This window comes from Colossoma macropomum, unplaced genomic scaffold (genome assembly GCF_904425465.1).
Source record: "Colossoma macropomum unplaced genomic scaffold, Colossoma_macropomum, whole genome shotgun sequence".
Lineage (NCBI taxonomy): Eukaryota > Metazoa > Chordata > Actinopteri > Characiformes > Serrasalmidae > Colossoma > Colossoma macropomum.
The window spans coordinates 34,475,044-34,491,683 of record NW_023494790.1 but is presented as its reverse complement, the minus strand read 5'-3'; the positions used below and the strand labels follow the sequence as shown (position 1 = coordinate 34,491,683).

General features: G+C 40.8%; 1 protein-coding gene across 7 annotated transcripts in view; it reads right to left on the bottom strand.

The window, feature by feature from the left end:
• Positions 1-10,033: 10,033 nt before the first annotated feature.
• Positions 10,034-16,640, bottom strand: part of plekha1b (pleckstrin homology domain containing, family A (phosphoinositide binding specific) member 1b) — a 54,286-nt gene continuing 47,679 nt past the window's right edge. The window contains exons 12-13 of one of the 7 annotated variants that reach the window (XM_036573175.1): positions 15,293-15,363; positions 10,034-11,614 (exon numbers count right to left, since the gene is read on the bottom strand). In XM_036573175.1, coding sequence (XP_036429068.1) covers positions 11,416-11,614; positions 15,293-15,363 — 270 coding nt within the window. In that variant the 3' untranslated portion in view covers positions 10,034-11,415. Of the gene's footprint in view, positions 13,418-14,824; positions 15,364-16,640 lie in introns of those variants that run through there. The other 6 variants (XM_036573176.1, XM_036573177.1, XM_036573174.1 and 3 more) reach the window with 6 other exon arrangements.

The following is a 16,640-nucleotide window of genomic DNA, read 5'->3' as shown; positions in this document are numbered from 1 at the left end:
TAAAACCCAAACACATCTGCACCAGCTGTACAAAGGAAATCCCAATAATGCATTCAGTACTTTATTTAGAAAGAAAGCGATCACATTGGCTCTTACCATGTCATTAGGAGGTCACCAGCCACTAGAAACAGGGGGTCAGTGCAGACAGTTCATCTTATACTGTAATTCGGCTGCCATCTGGTATTAGTTTATGACTTGACCCACTCAGTGCTGCTTACTATTTGAAATACAGGATAATTTGGCTAATTTAATGGAGTAAGTTAATGTCAAACACCTCTCACTGGTTAACGCTGGTTATCATACCTGTTTTTTTTTTTAAGACTCCCCGGGGATTACTGTGTTTTTCAGCATTGTGTACAGGGGCAGGGTTGCCAGGTTCTGCAAAAATCTCCATTAAAGTTTGCCTAAAAAGCTGCCCACTGAGGCTCAATCCCATTTCTTATCTTTACCCCTACCCCTTGTTTTCGAGTGTCACCTTGCCTCTTGGAACTGAGCTACAGGGGTGGTGGTTGAAATCTTCCTCTATGAAATGGGACCCTCAAATAAAAAAAGAACATTACTTCATTAACAGCTACTAGCGCTGCTCTGTAGGCAACCCTGCCAGTCTGCAGTGATGAGGAGGGTAAAGTTCAGCTCCTCACTGCTGGGCTTTAGTTACATTTAGGGCATCATATGACTTCAAAGAGGGGGGATGCGATAATTATTATCACCCACCCCCAATTCTTCAGTGATATGAAGCTGAAGTCATTCAGCTTCCTGTTTGAATTTTCCTGTTCCACCTTCAATAGAGCAGCAGTTACATTCTGGTGCTTCAGGCGTCAGTACTGCTGGACTATTTAAGGTGGAATGGGAAATTTAGCTAGCTAGCTACCAAGAAATTAGCATACTAGTAGAGATTTTTATGCTTGTTATGATTAAAAGGGCCATAATACACTGAAACGACATTAAACTGAGATAATACGATGGTTTCATAACTTTTTAACAGAGAAAATTCTCACATTTGTGGGTCTCTTTGGTCTCTTGCACAGCCATCTTGCAGGTTTTTCTTTTTTTCTCATAACACTCTGTTTGGAGTCTCTGAAAAACCTCCATTTGGAGGGCCATGTAGCCCTAACACTTTACCTTACCCGTCTATCTCAACAAAAACCGGGACCCCCTACTCCTAGTGTGAATGCACAAAATGGAGGGCTAAGGGCTAAGTGGTGAAAGCAGGGGCAAGGGATGAAATGGGATTAAGGCCTTAATTTTTCTGTATTTTCAATCTAGCCCACTTTGGCAGGAAAACTGTGAATGCTGGGATGGACCTAACACTCCACAGTGTAACCAATGAAAAGCAAAAGTGTGCAATTCTACATAGATCTGTAGGTGATCTGATCACCTTGTTTGTTCGACAAGAACTTCGGTAGTGTGTAAATCTCACATATGAGATAAAAACATTATTAATAGAGATCTTAGCTGATATCATATTAAAGGGATTAAAAGCATCTCCTCGTACCCTACCCTCAGACTAAGCCCTGGAGGTTAAGTGTTTTGTTTTGGAAAGTAACCAATGTCCATGGTGGTATGAGCTCAAGAGGAGAGCCCTTCGTGACGACCAAGCTGAAAACCATCAGTGTATTCGCTTCGATTGTCTATTGTTATAAGTGTATGGGTTCTCATCTCAGCACACACTGTTAGCATTCCTCAACAGGCTATTAACACAGCCATGTCTTAACACTTCTGATAATATTTGCCATTCTGGGATATTTTTCAGCTCTTGCGCCAGCTCCCACAGACCTTAAGGTAGTACTATAGAAAAATTTAGACTAAGTAAACATGAGGAAAGCTGTAGTAGTGAGGAGTGGCTGTTTCTGAGGTTACCCTGATGGTGTGCTAGATGCTAACATAGTATCATATGCCAAATAGCACTGAATATCAAGATTAAACATAATAATGTGGCATTGGTCAAACAATGCAGGCCAAGTCATTGTGACCAGCTGCTTGTGGCTTTGCTAACAGACATTAGCTCATAGAATTCTACTAATCTAAATGTGCAATTAGATTGTAAGATGCAGAAAATGCTAAACCAATTTCTAAGGCTGAACTTTGGAGGTGTGTCTGCAGATTTCTTTGAGAGTATCCTGAAAAGAATGGAAGCTGTAATAAAGGTAAAGAGTGGACACACTAAATACTTAAAAAACTACAGCTGTTGAAGCTTCTGCGTATCTTCGTGTTAAACGTCTTCTGCTTTTATTCTAAAGCTGAGAAATGAATAACTTATGCTTAATGGCCGTTTTGACTGGAAATTACAGAAATGAAGGGTGCGCAGAACTGTAGATATGGATATAAATACAGACGGCAAACCTGTATGTCCACAGGAGCTGAAATGTTTACTGCAGAATAACAATAAGGAATACTAGCATACTCACCATGTTTAACCAATTAAGGTTGTTTGGCTAAATAGTCCATAAAACAATGGGTTGCGAGCATCATTAAAGGCTTGTTATTTCCTGCTGCGCTAATGAAAACCATTTCTTTAAGATACGTAGGATCTGGACAGCTCTGAACAGCCAATCCAGAGCAGTACGTTTTCAACACCATCACAGATTAAGTAAGGGTTTGCTAAGATTACATAATGTCAATTTCTCTCTCTTTCAATACATACTTCAAGGAGCACATTGTGAGGCCTGTTTATTCCTCCATGACCGATGAACCCCTCTTTGCTGTACTTGCGGTATTGCTCGTGAGGGCCCTTCTCCATTAGTCTCACTTTACGATGTGAGTGGAGAAAGCTGGACTTGTGTCAAACAGAAAGCAGCTTTCCCAGAAAAACATACCCCCCCCCTCCACCCCACCCACCCAACTCCTTTCTGAACCAGTCCCCAGGACATCTGAGTCACCCTCCCTTGTGTCCTCTTTTCCCAAACGCCAAATAGCTTTGAACACTTACAACTGCGTTTTGCACTGTACAAACAACGAATAGTTACAGTACTTTTGGAAGAAATCTTTTTATAAAAATGTATTTATGTATGGTAATGAGCTTGTATTACGAAATATAGTCTCTTCTTGTTCTTGTTTGGTAGTTTGGTTGCTGTCACGAGGTCATTCTCCAGCTGTTATTTCGTACATAAACCTACAGTTGATCAAAGCCAAGGTATTACATAAAACTCCACGTAATAAAATTTCAGTAAAAGTTTGTGTCTGTTTGGAACAAACCACTTTCAACTAATGTCTTTAAGATAAATCACTACAGTCCAGACTTGACATCTTCCTGCAAAGATCCAGGGCTGAAAGTAACACCCTGGGCTTTGGGGAAATAAAGCTTGAAGGGAGCCAAAAAGCTTCACACATCCTTCACTAGGTTAGTGTTGCTTGTTTATCTTGAGCAGTTAGTGAGATTCTTGAATGGGCATTTCAGCCTAAAACTAGAGTTTACTTGTCAAGTTATGCAATATTCTGTAGCACAGCATGGTGTCCCTCAGCTTTATCGGCTAGACAGGATTCTTGGACAGTTTTTATTCATCAATCTTCTCTCACAGCAACATCCAGCATGCAACCGTTGGGAATCCCTGTGGTGTCAACCAATCGTGACTGCTAGCAAAGCTGTCAAACAGAACTATAATTCTACCTTTATTCAGCACATAATGGATACCAGGGACTTTTTTACCCTTCGAGCCAGAAAAAACTAAGGTAATATGTGTAGATAGCCAGCTACTCTGCTAACTTTAGCTGTTAGCTTGTTCCTTTTCTCATCTGTGGCGTCATTTCTGTCATTTAAGTATTCCATTGAAATAATGATTTGAAGAGTTGCTACAGTTTTACAGCTGCAAAAAGTTATCTGGCTTCTTAGAGGAAACATTTCAACTCAGTTCACCCCCAAACGTCCACTCTGAAGCAGCTGCAGTTGTCTAAGGCTCCTCCTAGATACATCATAAAGATCAAGATACACCATTAGAAGGGTTTTTTTTGCAAGAAGTGACTCTTTAATGCTTGTACCTTACCATAACAGTTTGAGAGATGGAAGGGCCTAGAGATGCCAGCTGGCTGAAAACAAAGGTATCTGTTTGCGTCAGGGACAGAGAAAGCATGTTGGACTCCAGTCCTGGAGGGACATTACACAACAAAGCTAGCACCATACTCATTGCGTTGAATACCCCCTGGTGTTTGGGGCAGGTCCCATGTTGGCTGTTTACTCCAGCATTGGCTCGCTGCTAACTAACTCACCATAGTGACGCTAATGCTAGCTTAAATGGCACCAAAATGTCTGGTTTAACAATTCTTCTTTTGGAAATGATCTTCTCCAGCTTGGTAATGCAGTCTTCCAGACAATAATTAAGATATTACACTCTCTTTTGTCCTCGGTTTGAGAAATGAGCAACAATCCACAAATCTCTTGGGAAACTGGGCAAGTTTACAGATTTACAAATAAGCTGCAGCACATTGTTAAGTTTTTCAGAGGTGTTCTGGGCAAAGTAACAGTTTCTAGTCCTTGAAGGACCAGTTTGCTACAGTGCCACCCTGAGGCTGACCAGTGCGGCATCTCTGGTAAGGAATATCAAAGACAGAAACTTGCCGATTGTAGGTGAAGCGCCTAAACAATGACCTTTACCTGAATTTGTATTTGAGTCTGTTTTACCCTAATGGACAGCATAATGTCATCACAAGTTTATTTTCAGGGACCCCCAGAATTTTGATTTTGAGACATTCAGGGTGTTTAAGATGTTCATCCTGATCATCCTCACATGCAACGGCTTCAACCTATGAAGGGCTTGATGATTAGCGGACAGATTTATTAAGGTGCATTGGGTACTGTGATCTTCTAGTAGTGGACTTTCAATTTTCCATTTTGCAAGTAGTAAGCTCTATCCCTCCCCTGATCTATGTCCTTTTGCTGGCGCTTAAATGCCATTGGCACTCCTTTCTTCAAACTCAATGGCAGCCAAGATGGGTTGGTTAACCACAGCTAGCCACAGTGGTCAAAGCAGACATGGGAACAAACTGGGTCTCTGTCCTATGGTAAGAAAGAGGTCCAAAGAAATTTTGCAACACCATTTGTCATTTTGGTGCTGAGGTTCTTCTGCATGGTAAAGTGTGGTGAATTCACTCTGCCGGCCAACTTCCCAGAAAATGTTCCGCTGGGGGAAAAAAGAAGATTCCTGTCGTGGGTCTTACCAAGTCAAATTTCATGCGACAAACACAATTTGACATCTAGAACAAATAAACGGATCAGGTTTATCATCATGGAAAAAAACAGTACAGTGTTATCATGGAATGATGGCTGCGTTGCGTTATCCACATGCTTGAATGCGGAGAGTGGAACTCCGTCAGTCTGGTTGATTGCAGTTGTTCCCTGGCAGAAAACATGCGTGCTGAAACCACACTGTAACCTTTACTGGAATCTGGGGACTGTGTGTGGAGACTCAATTCCAGTACCTCAAAACAGCAGCGACTCGAAGCAACTTGGGTCCCAGCAAGTCCCTGTTTCTTCAAGTTGTTATGGTTACAGAACTTCTCCAGTTGCTAACCCACACGCCAAAGGCCACTAAGGAACCCTGTGACATCACCAAACTGGGCTACCATCCACAGCTTTGACAGGCCAGTCCAAATCTTTTCAATGGGTGGTGAAGTCGGAGGGAGATATCATCAATTGCCAAGGCCTTTCAACAGCCTTTTGGCGTAACATTTGAACAGAAAGCAATTTAGCCTAACAAAAAAAGGTTTGTGACAATCAAAACCTATGAAAAAGTGCTTCCTGACATCTAGGTTCAATGTTCTAGAGCAATCTTTCTTATTTTCTATATCTTTATCTCAGTGAGGCTTCTTGACAGTTGCACATCCTTTCAGACCCATATTGCTGAGTTGTCTTCTCACAGTGGAAAGATGGATGTGGATTGTTTCAGATCTGAAGCAAGAGTTGAGCTTGATTTTCAACCATCTCTCAAAGATGAAAGCTTTTTGTGTTCTGTTTATCTCTTTCAGTTGCTAACCCACGTCAACATCATCAAATCGGGCTACCATCCACAGCTTTGACAGGCCAGTGTAAATCTTTTCAAAAGACAGTGAAGTTGGAGGGAGATATCCATCCATCTCCCCAGCCTTTCAACAGTCTCAGCTTCCAGTGCAAGCCTAACGTGTGAGCAGAAAACTATCTAGCTTACCAAAAATTTGTGACTGGATCGGAACAGACGGACATGACTTTCATAGCAGATGGTCAGAGCTCACCACTTCACTGTAATCATGAGGACACTGGAGAGCTCTCGAGTCTCACTGATTGTCCTTACAAAAACAGAACATCCCAGCCAAAGCGACTGCTAATCAAACCCACTTCATGTTAAATCGTTGCTTATTAGTTTGTGCACTCCAAAAATGTCCTCTTAATTTAAGTACAGCCAGCTAATCGTGACCTTGGACGGTGATTGCAATTGTGCGGCACTCGAATCAAATTTACTCTAAAGGCAAACGTGGACTGGAAAAAGCCCTGGAGTCAAATGAAGTCAAAAGCCAGATTTCCAGAATCCTTCCCGTAGTTCCCATGAACAGTTTTTTGAAAAAGCTAAATGTCTTCATTATGAAACAGGACAGAGAAAAGAAGACTGTTGACCTGATGGGCAAAGGGTGCCAAGAAGTGTCGACGTTTCTTTTTGTCTTCTGTGTGAAAGAACTTTACGGTGGAACTCGGATCAGTAAGATTCTTCAGGCCTGACACAGAGCTTCACACAGGGCACATCACAAGTCACAGCGCAGTAAGACATATTCAAGAGCACAACTTGAATAATAGATGGAGACCCCCATGGTCCCTCTCACCCACAATCTATCCAGAGAGGCATCTGAGTGAAAGTTCAAAGCTTCCAGAAGTAAACTTTGGACTCAAAGTTCAGTACATCTACAGGCTGGTGTCCTCAGAGCCGGGATGCTTATTGCAGAACCAGAGTTGAAACATAAAATGCCCACCAGTCTTCAATACTTACCATGTCCTGGTGAACAGGACCAGTGTCCAGCAGAGGGCAGTATATGCACATGTACTCGCACTTCATGAGGAATTTGTGTTTGGGAACATCTCTAAAGTCCTGGACTCTAAGCTTGGGTCTAAATTAGTACAGAATATTTGAGAAGCATGGACAGAGGTTATATTTTAGATATATATACATGTTTTAGAGCATACAGTCAAACACTAAAGCAACTGCATAGGTCAAGAGTGTTTGTTGTGGATTGTTTTCAGATCTGAAGCAGCTTGATTTTCTCCTCTCTCTCAAAGATGAAAGCTTTAAGTGCTATTTATCTGATGGGGGCAGTTTTAGTGTCTACCAGGTCTTCCAGGTGGTTGTTAGGAGTCCAGCTGTCTCTATACATTTCAATAATTTTTTGAATTCCAGTTTTAGAAACTCCCTTTTTCACTTACAAGTGTCTTATATGGATTGTCTTACATGTAATAGCTTTAGAAATATTTGGCCATTGTGACTGGAAACTAAATAAATAAAGGGTGGCCTCTGAACTTGCAAGTACTGTATATGGTGTATAAGTGCTGTTTATCTAAAGGGGCAGTTTTGGTGGTCTACCAGGTCTTCCAGGTGGTTGCTAGAAGACCAATTTTCTCTGTAGCTTTAAACCATTTTTGAACACTTTTGGAAAGTCCTGTTTTTCTATTCTGTATGCCAATGGATTGTCTTATATCTCCGAAGAAATATCTTCTGAAAAACAAAAAGACTTGTACTTAATGGCTATTTCTCCCTGGACATTAAATCAACAGTTAACTTTTACACAGTATGTAGATTCCTGCCTTTCACACCCTTAGACATTGAAACAGCTCATGAAGCACTTGTAACTGGTCAACTTTAATCTTAAACTATTCCACATAATAAATAAAGCACAAGTTATGAATGTCAGGTACACAATCCCAAGGATGAAAACAGCTTGTCATCATATGGATGGTATGCAGGCACTTAAGACGGCCGTGAAGTCAGAATTGTGCAATTGTTTTATGGGTGGACGAGTCGGCACAAGATCATAGTGTGGTGGGGAAGGGAGCGCAGTCACGTCATTCCGTCCCCAGCTGTACAACAACGGCATCAACACAGGCGCAGTGCTGAGAAAACACAGTTATAACCAGGGTAACAGTTACAGTTTGACATGGTGGCACTGTACGAGTTCATTCATTATTAGCAATATTAATATTTTTGGGAGTAGTTTTCATTTAAAGAGGTCAACATCATGCTCGGCATAGTATTGACCTCAAGACACACAACTGTTCAAAAGTTTGGAATCGATGCTTTTAAATCATATAAAAGCTGCAACCAATTAAATTAGTCCAGTGCAACTCCACAGGTGACTTGTACTGATTTTTAAAATTTTCTTCACAATTAAGTGGTTAAGATGTAAACAAAGTCATTTAAAGTAATTTGATACGAAATGCTCAATTTTAGGTTCAGAATTGTTCACAGTGGTGCTGATAGGAACCAGACGTCCACCTCTAAAAAGCTCCCTCAAAGAAAGCTATTACAGAAAATGGTTATGAATACACTGCCTGATGCCTGAGACAATGTTTTACAATAATTTTGAGACGGGTTTGGGCTAAATCATATATATTTAAAAATATATTCATGGTAGAGCGGCACACGCAGAGTATTGTAGGGCAAACTGTCCTCAAAAACAAATTCCTTTTTTAGAGTGACCATTTTTTTACCATCATTAACATTCCATATAAACACTCAGAAGACGTGTGTAGGTAAATTGGTGGTTTTGGCTTTGCACTATAAATAAAATGGCTACATTTGTGTGGTGAATGGAACCAGGTGACCCCTGGTTCCATTCACCACCACTGTAAAGACATCTGAGTCTCTACAATCAATCATTTCACACCAAACCACTCTGAATGACTCTGTTTACATCTTAACCACAGAATTATGCAGAAATTTACAACATTTGGTGGGAATTTCTGTTTGACAGGAAAGCTGTTCTACAAAAGAAACAAAAAGAAAGACTGAGAAAGCTGTAGAACATTAAGAATGATTATATATATTATCCAGAATGCCTCATATTTCAATAGGGATCAACTATTGAGGCAAAGAACTTGACAAAAATAGTCATAAACAGATAATTATAGCACATTATTTACAATTTAATGTTTTTTTGTTCCAATATAATATATAATATAATATTGAACAAACATACATTTGACATCTAGCTTATAATATTAAAATCTGCATCATATCAGCTCTGGCATATATAAAATAACAAAAAAGTATTTAAATGAGTGAACAGTGAGTCCAAACTTGTGAACAGTAGTGCATTTTTTACAGTCTGTTCGCTCTCAGTACAGTGAAAGAAATAAGAACAATCTGCATCCAAGTCAGGGAAGTCAGGGAATGCTCACTCAGTGACGCTTGGAGAGAGAACGAAGAAAATATCTCCGAGTAACCAGAATGGAAGTCTGTGTACCGAGACCTTCGCCTTTTAATTTCATGGGCCGCTGACTGCATAACAGTGCCAGTTGCATAACGCTGTTGTTGGAAGAAAACCTTGTATCTCCATAATGGTAACTTTACAGGAGAAGGAAAAAACATACTTTACTTTTAATGCAAGTCAATGGAACCAGACTTTTTTCCAGTTAATTCTGGGTCATTTCTTTTAGTCCATTCATCCTGAAATTTACACACAATGTAAAGGGTACCAGGTATTTTCAAATTATGTCAAAAACTGAAAAACGTCAAAAATGGAGATACGAGGTTTTCTTCCAACAACAGCGATACACGACGGGATTCCTAAGATGCTGGATACAATAAGCATGATGTTCAGCTGGTTGTAGTGGCAGACAGCTCCTTTAAATTCTGCCCAATATCAGGATCCTGATGCAAAGCTCTGCCGAAAACAACAGGGAAAAATGCATTAGTTTGGCAAACACATGTACAAAACTGGGAGAGTGTGTATGTGAATGACTGTGTGGGGGTAAAAGTCAGGTGTCTCCCCACCGGACGTTAACGGTGTTGGCTGTCCGCCAATATGAACACGTCGGCCTTCTTGTTTTAACAAAATCAAAAAATAAAATAAACTCTTAAAATGTCATAAAATAAACTCTTATTTCAAGATTTGGAGACACACCGAGTTTGAAGACATATAATGACAAAGAGATTTTAAAGTAACATTGATTATACAGTACTGTGCAAATGCCCCCTTTATTTATTTAAACGCCAGGCCGATAAGTACAAGTTATTAATTTTCAGCTTCAAGAAAAAAGCAGAAATATATTTAACAGAGAATTACACAGAAGCCTCAACAACTAAATATAAAAATCACATTATTCAGTATTTAGTGTGTTCACCTTTCTTTTTATGCATTCAATCTGCAGGGATTATCTTTCACAAGACCCAAGTTCAGTCTTAGAAGTTGGTTGCACCCTTGTGTCTCATATGGCCGTGTTGTCTTCTCACAGTGGAAGGATGGATATGGATGTTTTTCAGATCTGAAGCAGCTTTAAGTGCTGTTTATCTGATGGGGGCAGTTTTAGGGCCTAGCAGGTCTTCCAGGTGGTTGCTAGGAGTCCAGCTGTCTCTATACATTTCAACCAGTTTTAGAAACTCCTTTTTTCCAATAATAAGTGTCTTATATTGATTGTCTTATATCTAAAAGCCTCTGAAATATCCGGAAAAATTAATAGCGTGTACTTAATGGCCATTGTGACTGGAAACTAAATAAATAAAGGGTGGAATTTGCCAGTACTGTATATGGTCATACATATATTCATCTCTAAAAACAGTCTGGATTTATCTTACAAGTAGTGGCAGCATCTTACCTTTGGTTTAATGAAAAACCATTTTACTTAACTGACCTTTGTCGTAACATATAAAAGAACAGGATGAAATTAGCCAAGTGACACTGCATTCAATTCAATTCCATTCAATTCACTGCCTCAGGAAGGAAATTACACATCACCGCAGGAGACAAAGACCTAATTGTACCCCAAGAGAAATAAGGAGAAAAGGGACAGACAAGAGACAAAAGCAACCAATTAATTCTAAATATATAAGCCATCAGTTCGTCAGTTGCAAAACAAACCCGTTCCGGCTGGACTGGTAATGATTCTGGGCTCAATGCAAAAGACATAAGTCCATTCATTAGAGTATCTCTGCAAACCGGACAGTTCTCTGATGCCATTTCCGAGTGGCAGTTAATCAAGCCAGTTTTCACACAGGGAGGACTTCTCACAGAACTCCAAATCCCATAGTCCTCGGAGCAAATTTGCAGCTGGCATCAGTTGCCCTCTAGTCCATCAGGTCCGTTTGGGTTTGCTTGTTGTCCAGACCCTTGGTCCTTCTGTGTAGTATGAGTTTACCATTGTAGATCTTTACACCTGGCTTATTTGCACGTTGTCGTCGTCATGAACGGCGGGTTGTGGAACCCCCGCGTTGTTCCGCCGTTCCCATGGCGACGAGTCGCCGCTGCTCACTTGAAAAGGAGGCGTGGGGCCTCCTGCAGCGACAGGCGGGTTCGCGGGCCACCCGGGAGCAGACCGCTGAGCTCCGGCCCATCCAAAGCCATGCTGAGGGCCCGTGGGGGAGTGGCATTCGCCGTAGGTTGGCGAACGCGGGACTGGGGGGCCTTGCCCGCTGTGGTAGAAGATGGAGGTGGGTTCCCTGTGGTCCTGTGGAAACCGTAGGAAGAGGGGGCAAAAGGGAGAGGGAAGGGGAAAGAAATAGATTGAGTCAGTGAAATGGTGCTGCTTCAGCCAGGGAAAGTGGCAGGGTTTTTAGGAGTGGCAGCTTCAGTGGAAGTGGCAGCAGAAGCTTTGGGAGTGCAGGCAGCAGTCACGTCAGTGTTAAAGTGCAGCCAAAGCTACAGCGATGTTGGTGTGATCTCGCTCAGCTTGGCAGGAGGAGGAAGAGCAGTGGCAGTTGCAGCACTGATGGCCAAGGTATGGATGGAATAGCAGAAGCCGTTTTTAGGGTTGTTAGTCACATTTTACTCTCTGAAAGATAACCACCACAAATGACAGAGAGAAAGATAAGGAAATGAGACATCAGCCAAATGCAGCCTTTGAGACATGGCGGTGGTAGTGCCAATAGGGCTCAAGGAAAAAGCAGTGTGAGTAAAAGAAATAGGGAACATATTACTGTAATAAGCCTTAGTCACCTTTTTTGAACTACTTTTGTCCACTTTGATGTCAAGGTGACCAACTGTGAGGCGATTTTTTTTCTGACATGTTTGTGCCAATATAACAACTGGCTCCGTGTATATCACAGTGATGTAATTCTTACTTGTTCAACCAGTCTGATATGGCGAGCTATGTCCCGCATGTAATCAGTATCATGTCACTGTGGCATACACTGAGATACAAGTCTGTCATTTCACCCCTGAAAGAGTCATGACAACCTAATATCAGTATGATTTGATTTTGTTGGTCGTGGTGGTGTTGTTTCTTTGTTGACTTTGTTGTGTGCCTCCTTCTTGGCCAGGGCTCACTTGTAAAAGGTATTTTTAATCTCAGTGTGATTACCTTTGATAAATAAAAGTAAAATAAAAAATAAAATAGATATTATGTCAACTTGACATCAAAGTTAGTAAATGCAATCTTTACAACAAACGATGTCCAGCGGAATAAGTGTTTATGTATGTCTATATTAGTCGACAGCTCAGTGAAGTGAAAGTGTTACTAAATTATGATCACCTATGGCTTCTATGCTGGAATAAGAACATGTAAAAGCAACAGTTTATCGAAAAAAAACAACTTACAGTTTCCCCTTTACCCCAAACGTAGTCAGTCAGCCAAGACTTGTAACAAATTATATGTTTTTTCTATGATACAAGTGCTTTAACTTGTTGGATGTATTGTTAAGGATGCAGATGTAGCGCAGCTTTGTCGCTAACTAGGCTAGCTACTCTAGCTGATGTTACTCTGGTCTGGAAACAGCGAAAATATACTTCTCTCACAAACTGATGTTGGCACATCGTCTACTGAGAAGAAAAGACCTTGTGTAGAAGACGACGACAAGCCCTCATCATTTAACTCGCTAGCTCATCTGAAGAGGCAGCGTCTTAGCCAACATGAAAACGTACTGATTTCCTCTGCCTATTTCTGAAAAACAATACTTTCAAATGCATTCCTCCACAATCTTTGTGCTATTATTTTTTTTTTTTCACTTAAAAAGACTAAAAGTCATTTTTTGTTGTTATTCTCTTCACTCTGGTTACCAGAATATCCTTTCATGAACTTTTACAACCACTCAAATATCAAAATTCATCATCCCTACAGGTGGACAGTATGTTGGCCTCATCTCTCCAGTGCAAAACATAAAAAAACCAGATCTTGGTAGATTGACTATATTTGGTGTAAAGGGGAAATTTATAGACAATCACCTTTTTAATAAATCACAGACATTGTACAGGCATTAGGCATAGGACAGCTGCATAGTGACAAACTATTGGACATGCAGTGCGAGGTGGACTGCTGGTTTGAGATGGATGGAAAAAAGGTTGAGGAGAGAAATGAAGGAGAAAACAATGACTGATGATCTTGCAGCGTGTATACTGCAGCTACTCATGTCAAGCCTCTACCTCGCATTACCTTCTAAACCAGTCCGGTCTAAAGTAACATCACTTAAGCTCCTTTCACAATGCACAATGCTACATGGGAATGTAAGCCAGAGTCTATAACCTGCTGCAAACTAACGGCACGTGACCTAGTACCATGGCTGAATCTGCCTTATACAGGTAGGCGAAGGTAGTGTTGGGAGTCTAGCCCAAGGACTCACTTGGTATAGTGTAGAGTGCTTGCCTGGGGGGGGGGACTGAACCCCAGTCTATGGCATAGAAGACAGAGGTGTTACCCGCTACACTACACCAACCTCCAAAAGGCCATAAATGTCCAAAAAGTACTATCATTGAGTGAATTTGATGTCGATGTGGGATTGTTTTTGTTTTGGCGTCTTATTTGATGTGCATTGGGAAATTAACAATCTTTGACATTAAGCTGATGCCCTCTCATTGGCATACCCAACCGATCTTAACAAGGCTTAGGCTGAAGAACTAACTCTGGTTCAGTTTAGAACCAGCAAAACATCAGCAAAACCATCTTAAGACTTTTTAGCAAAATTCATGGGAATAGAGCACTATAGTTTTACTGCCCAGTGGATCTTATTCCAGCTCTGCCTATTACAATTCCTGGGAAATTATGGGGAGATGAACAGAACGCATGAACAGAAGTAGATGCATTACCTGAAAAGCTGAGGCTTTTGTTGGTTTTACTGTCAAGCTTTCAGTATTTTTCCCCAGTTTAAATCTTGGTGGGGATTTTTTTGTATGATTCTAAAGAAACAGCTCCTTCATTTTCCTCACTGCTACTGTCAAAACATACCAGGGTCATTCTTCAGAAACGTCCATTTTTGTGTCTCTAGCGTTTACAGATATATTACACTTGAAAAAGATGCTGGGGTTATAATTTACTTATATTTTAAAATAAAACAATAAGGAGTCGTGTCACTGGTGTTACTGCATAGCAAAAAATCTCTTATTTTGAAATAAAAGTCACACTGATGACATCACTTGACTTCCTTTTACCTGTTTTCTGAGGATCTATGAAGAAAAGAACATGGTGAGTCCACTGTGTCTTCCAGTTATCAGAGATTTACTCGTTTAGCTCATGATTTCATATGAAGCCTTTAGCTGAAGTCACTGGTGTGACCAACTTTATTCTTAGGTAATTGTGAAAAAATAGAATACAAATGGATTAAATTCCATATTTTAGTGGATATTCCATGACTGACAACATGGGGTTTGATGCTCTGCAGCAGCCATTTAGTAAAATGCATTGTTCATTAAAAATATCTCTGGTGTTACCTTTCATATGTGTAACACCAATGATGGTCGGTAACACCAGTGACTCCTATGGACAGATAAAATAGTGGACGTTTCTGTAGAATGACGCGCTAACATTCCAACATTGGTGTCTATAAAAGATTCAGGTGGAAATGTAGCTGTAGGCTGGTTATCCACTCAGGTGTTGCTGTTGTTCCTTAGATTCCTGACGAGAAACTAGCTGATCAGAGAGGTCGGATGGATTGACGAGCTGATGGACGGATGGATGGATGAACATGTCAGATTAAAAGAGTGGAGGGACTGGAGATGGGGTAGTGGGATGAAGCATCGACGATGGCAGTGATGAGCGAGATGGTTTTGGTTTGTTTGCTCTGGTGTTGTTTGTTTAGCGGGGTTAAGAAGCAGGGAAGCGGAAAACAAAACTACTCCGTTACGTTCTAGGCCGGGATGCAAACAAACAGAGGGTGTGGGCGGGGTGCTGGGGGGGGGGTCTGAGCTCAACACGTACGTGCTGCATTCACCATTGCGGGACGTATACCTCTGAATGCAAGGGTTCGAGAACCGTCTGGCCTGACGCATCTGCAACAACACAGCGCACAGGCTCGATCAGGAGACGGGGAGGGAAGGAGGAGCGAGAGAAAGAGAGAGAGAGAGAGAGACAGAGAGAGAGACAGAGAGAGAGATAGGGCTACAAAGTGGTGCATCTTTAGAAGTGTTTCTGACAAGATATACAGATTTAGCTGAGAACTCTGGCTTTCTCAAGCTCATAAATGCAGAGTTCAAGGTTTTTAGTTTTCCACACTATCACAAACACCATATTGTACACTGAAGTCTTTTTCGCCACTCATATTGCACTGCCACTTTGTTTACTTTGTTTATTTTGGGTATCTTATCTACATACCTACCTATCTACATACCTACCTATCTACCTATCTATCGACATACCTACCTACCTACCTATCTACCTACCTACCTATCTACATACCTACCTACCTGCCTACCTATCTATCTATCTATCTATCTATCTATCTATCTATCTATCTATCTATCTCTCTATCTACATACCTACCTACCTACCTATCTACCTACCTATCTACATACCTACCTACCTACCTATCTATCTACATACCTACCTGCCTATCTACATACCTACCTACATATCTATCTATCTATCTATCTATCTACCTACCTATCTATCTACATACCTACCTACCTATCTACCTACCTATCTACATACCTACCTACCTGCCTATCTACATACCTACCTACATATCTATCTATCTATCTACCTATCTATCTATCTATCTATCTATCTATCTATCTATCTATCTATCTATCCACATACCTACCTACCTATCTATCTACATACCTACCTACCTACCTATGTACCTACCTATCTACATACCTACCTACCTACCTATCTATCTACATACCTACCTGCCTATCTACATACCTACCTACATATCTATCTACATACCTACCTACCTACCTATCTACCTACCTATCTACATACCTACCTACCTATCTATCTACATACCTACCTGCCTACCTATCTACATACCTACCTACCTATCTATCTACATACCTACCTGCCTATCTACATACCTACCTACATATCTATCTATCTATCTACCTACCTACCTACCTATCTATCTATCTATCTATCTATCTATCTATCTATCTATCCACATACCTACCTACCTATCTATATACATACCTACCTACCTACCTACACATCTATCTATCTATCTATCTATCGTCAGAATGGCTTGAAAATGGCTCATTAACTTGTTCACTGTTCACTTTAAATGTCCTAAGTATTCTGATGTTGAGTAACAGCCGATACACATTCAATC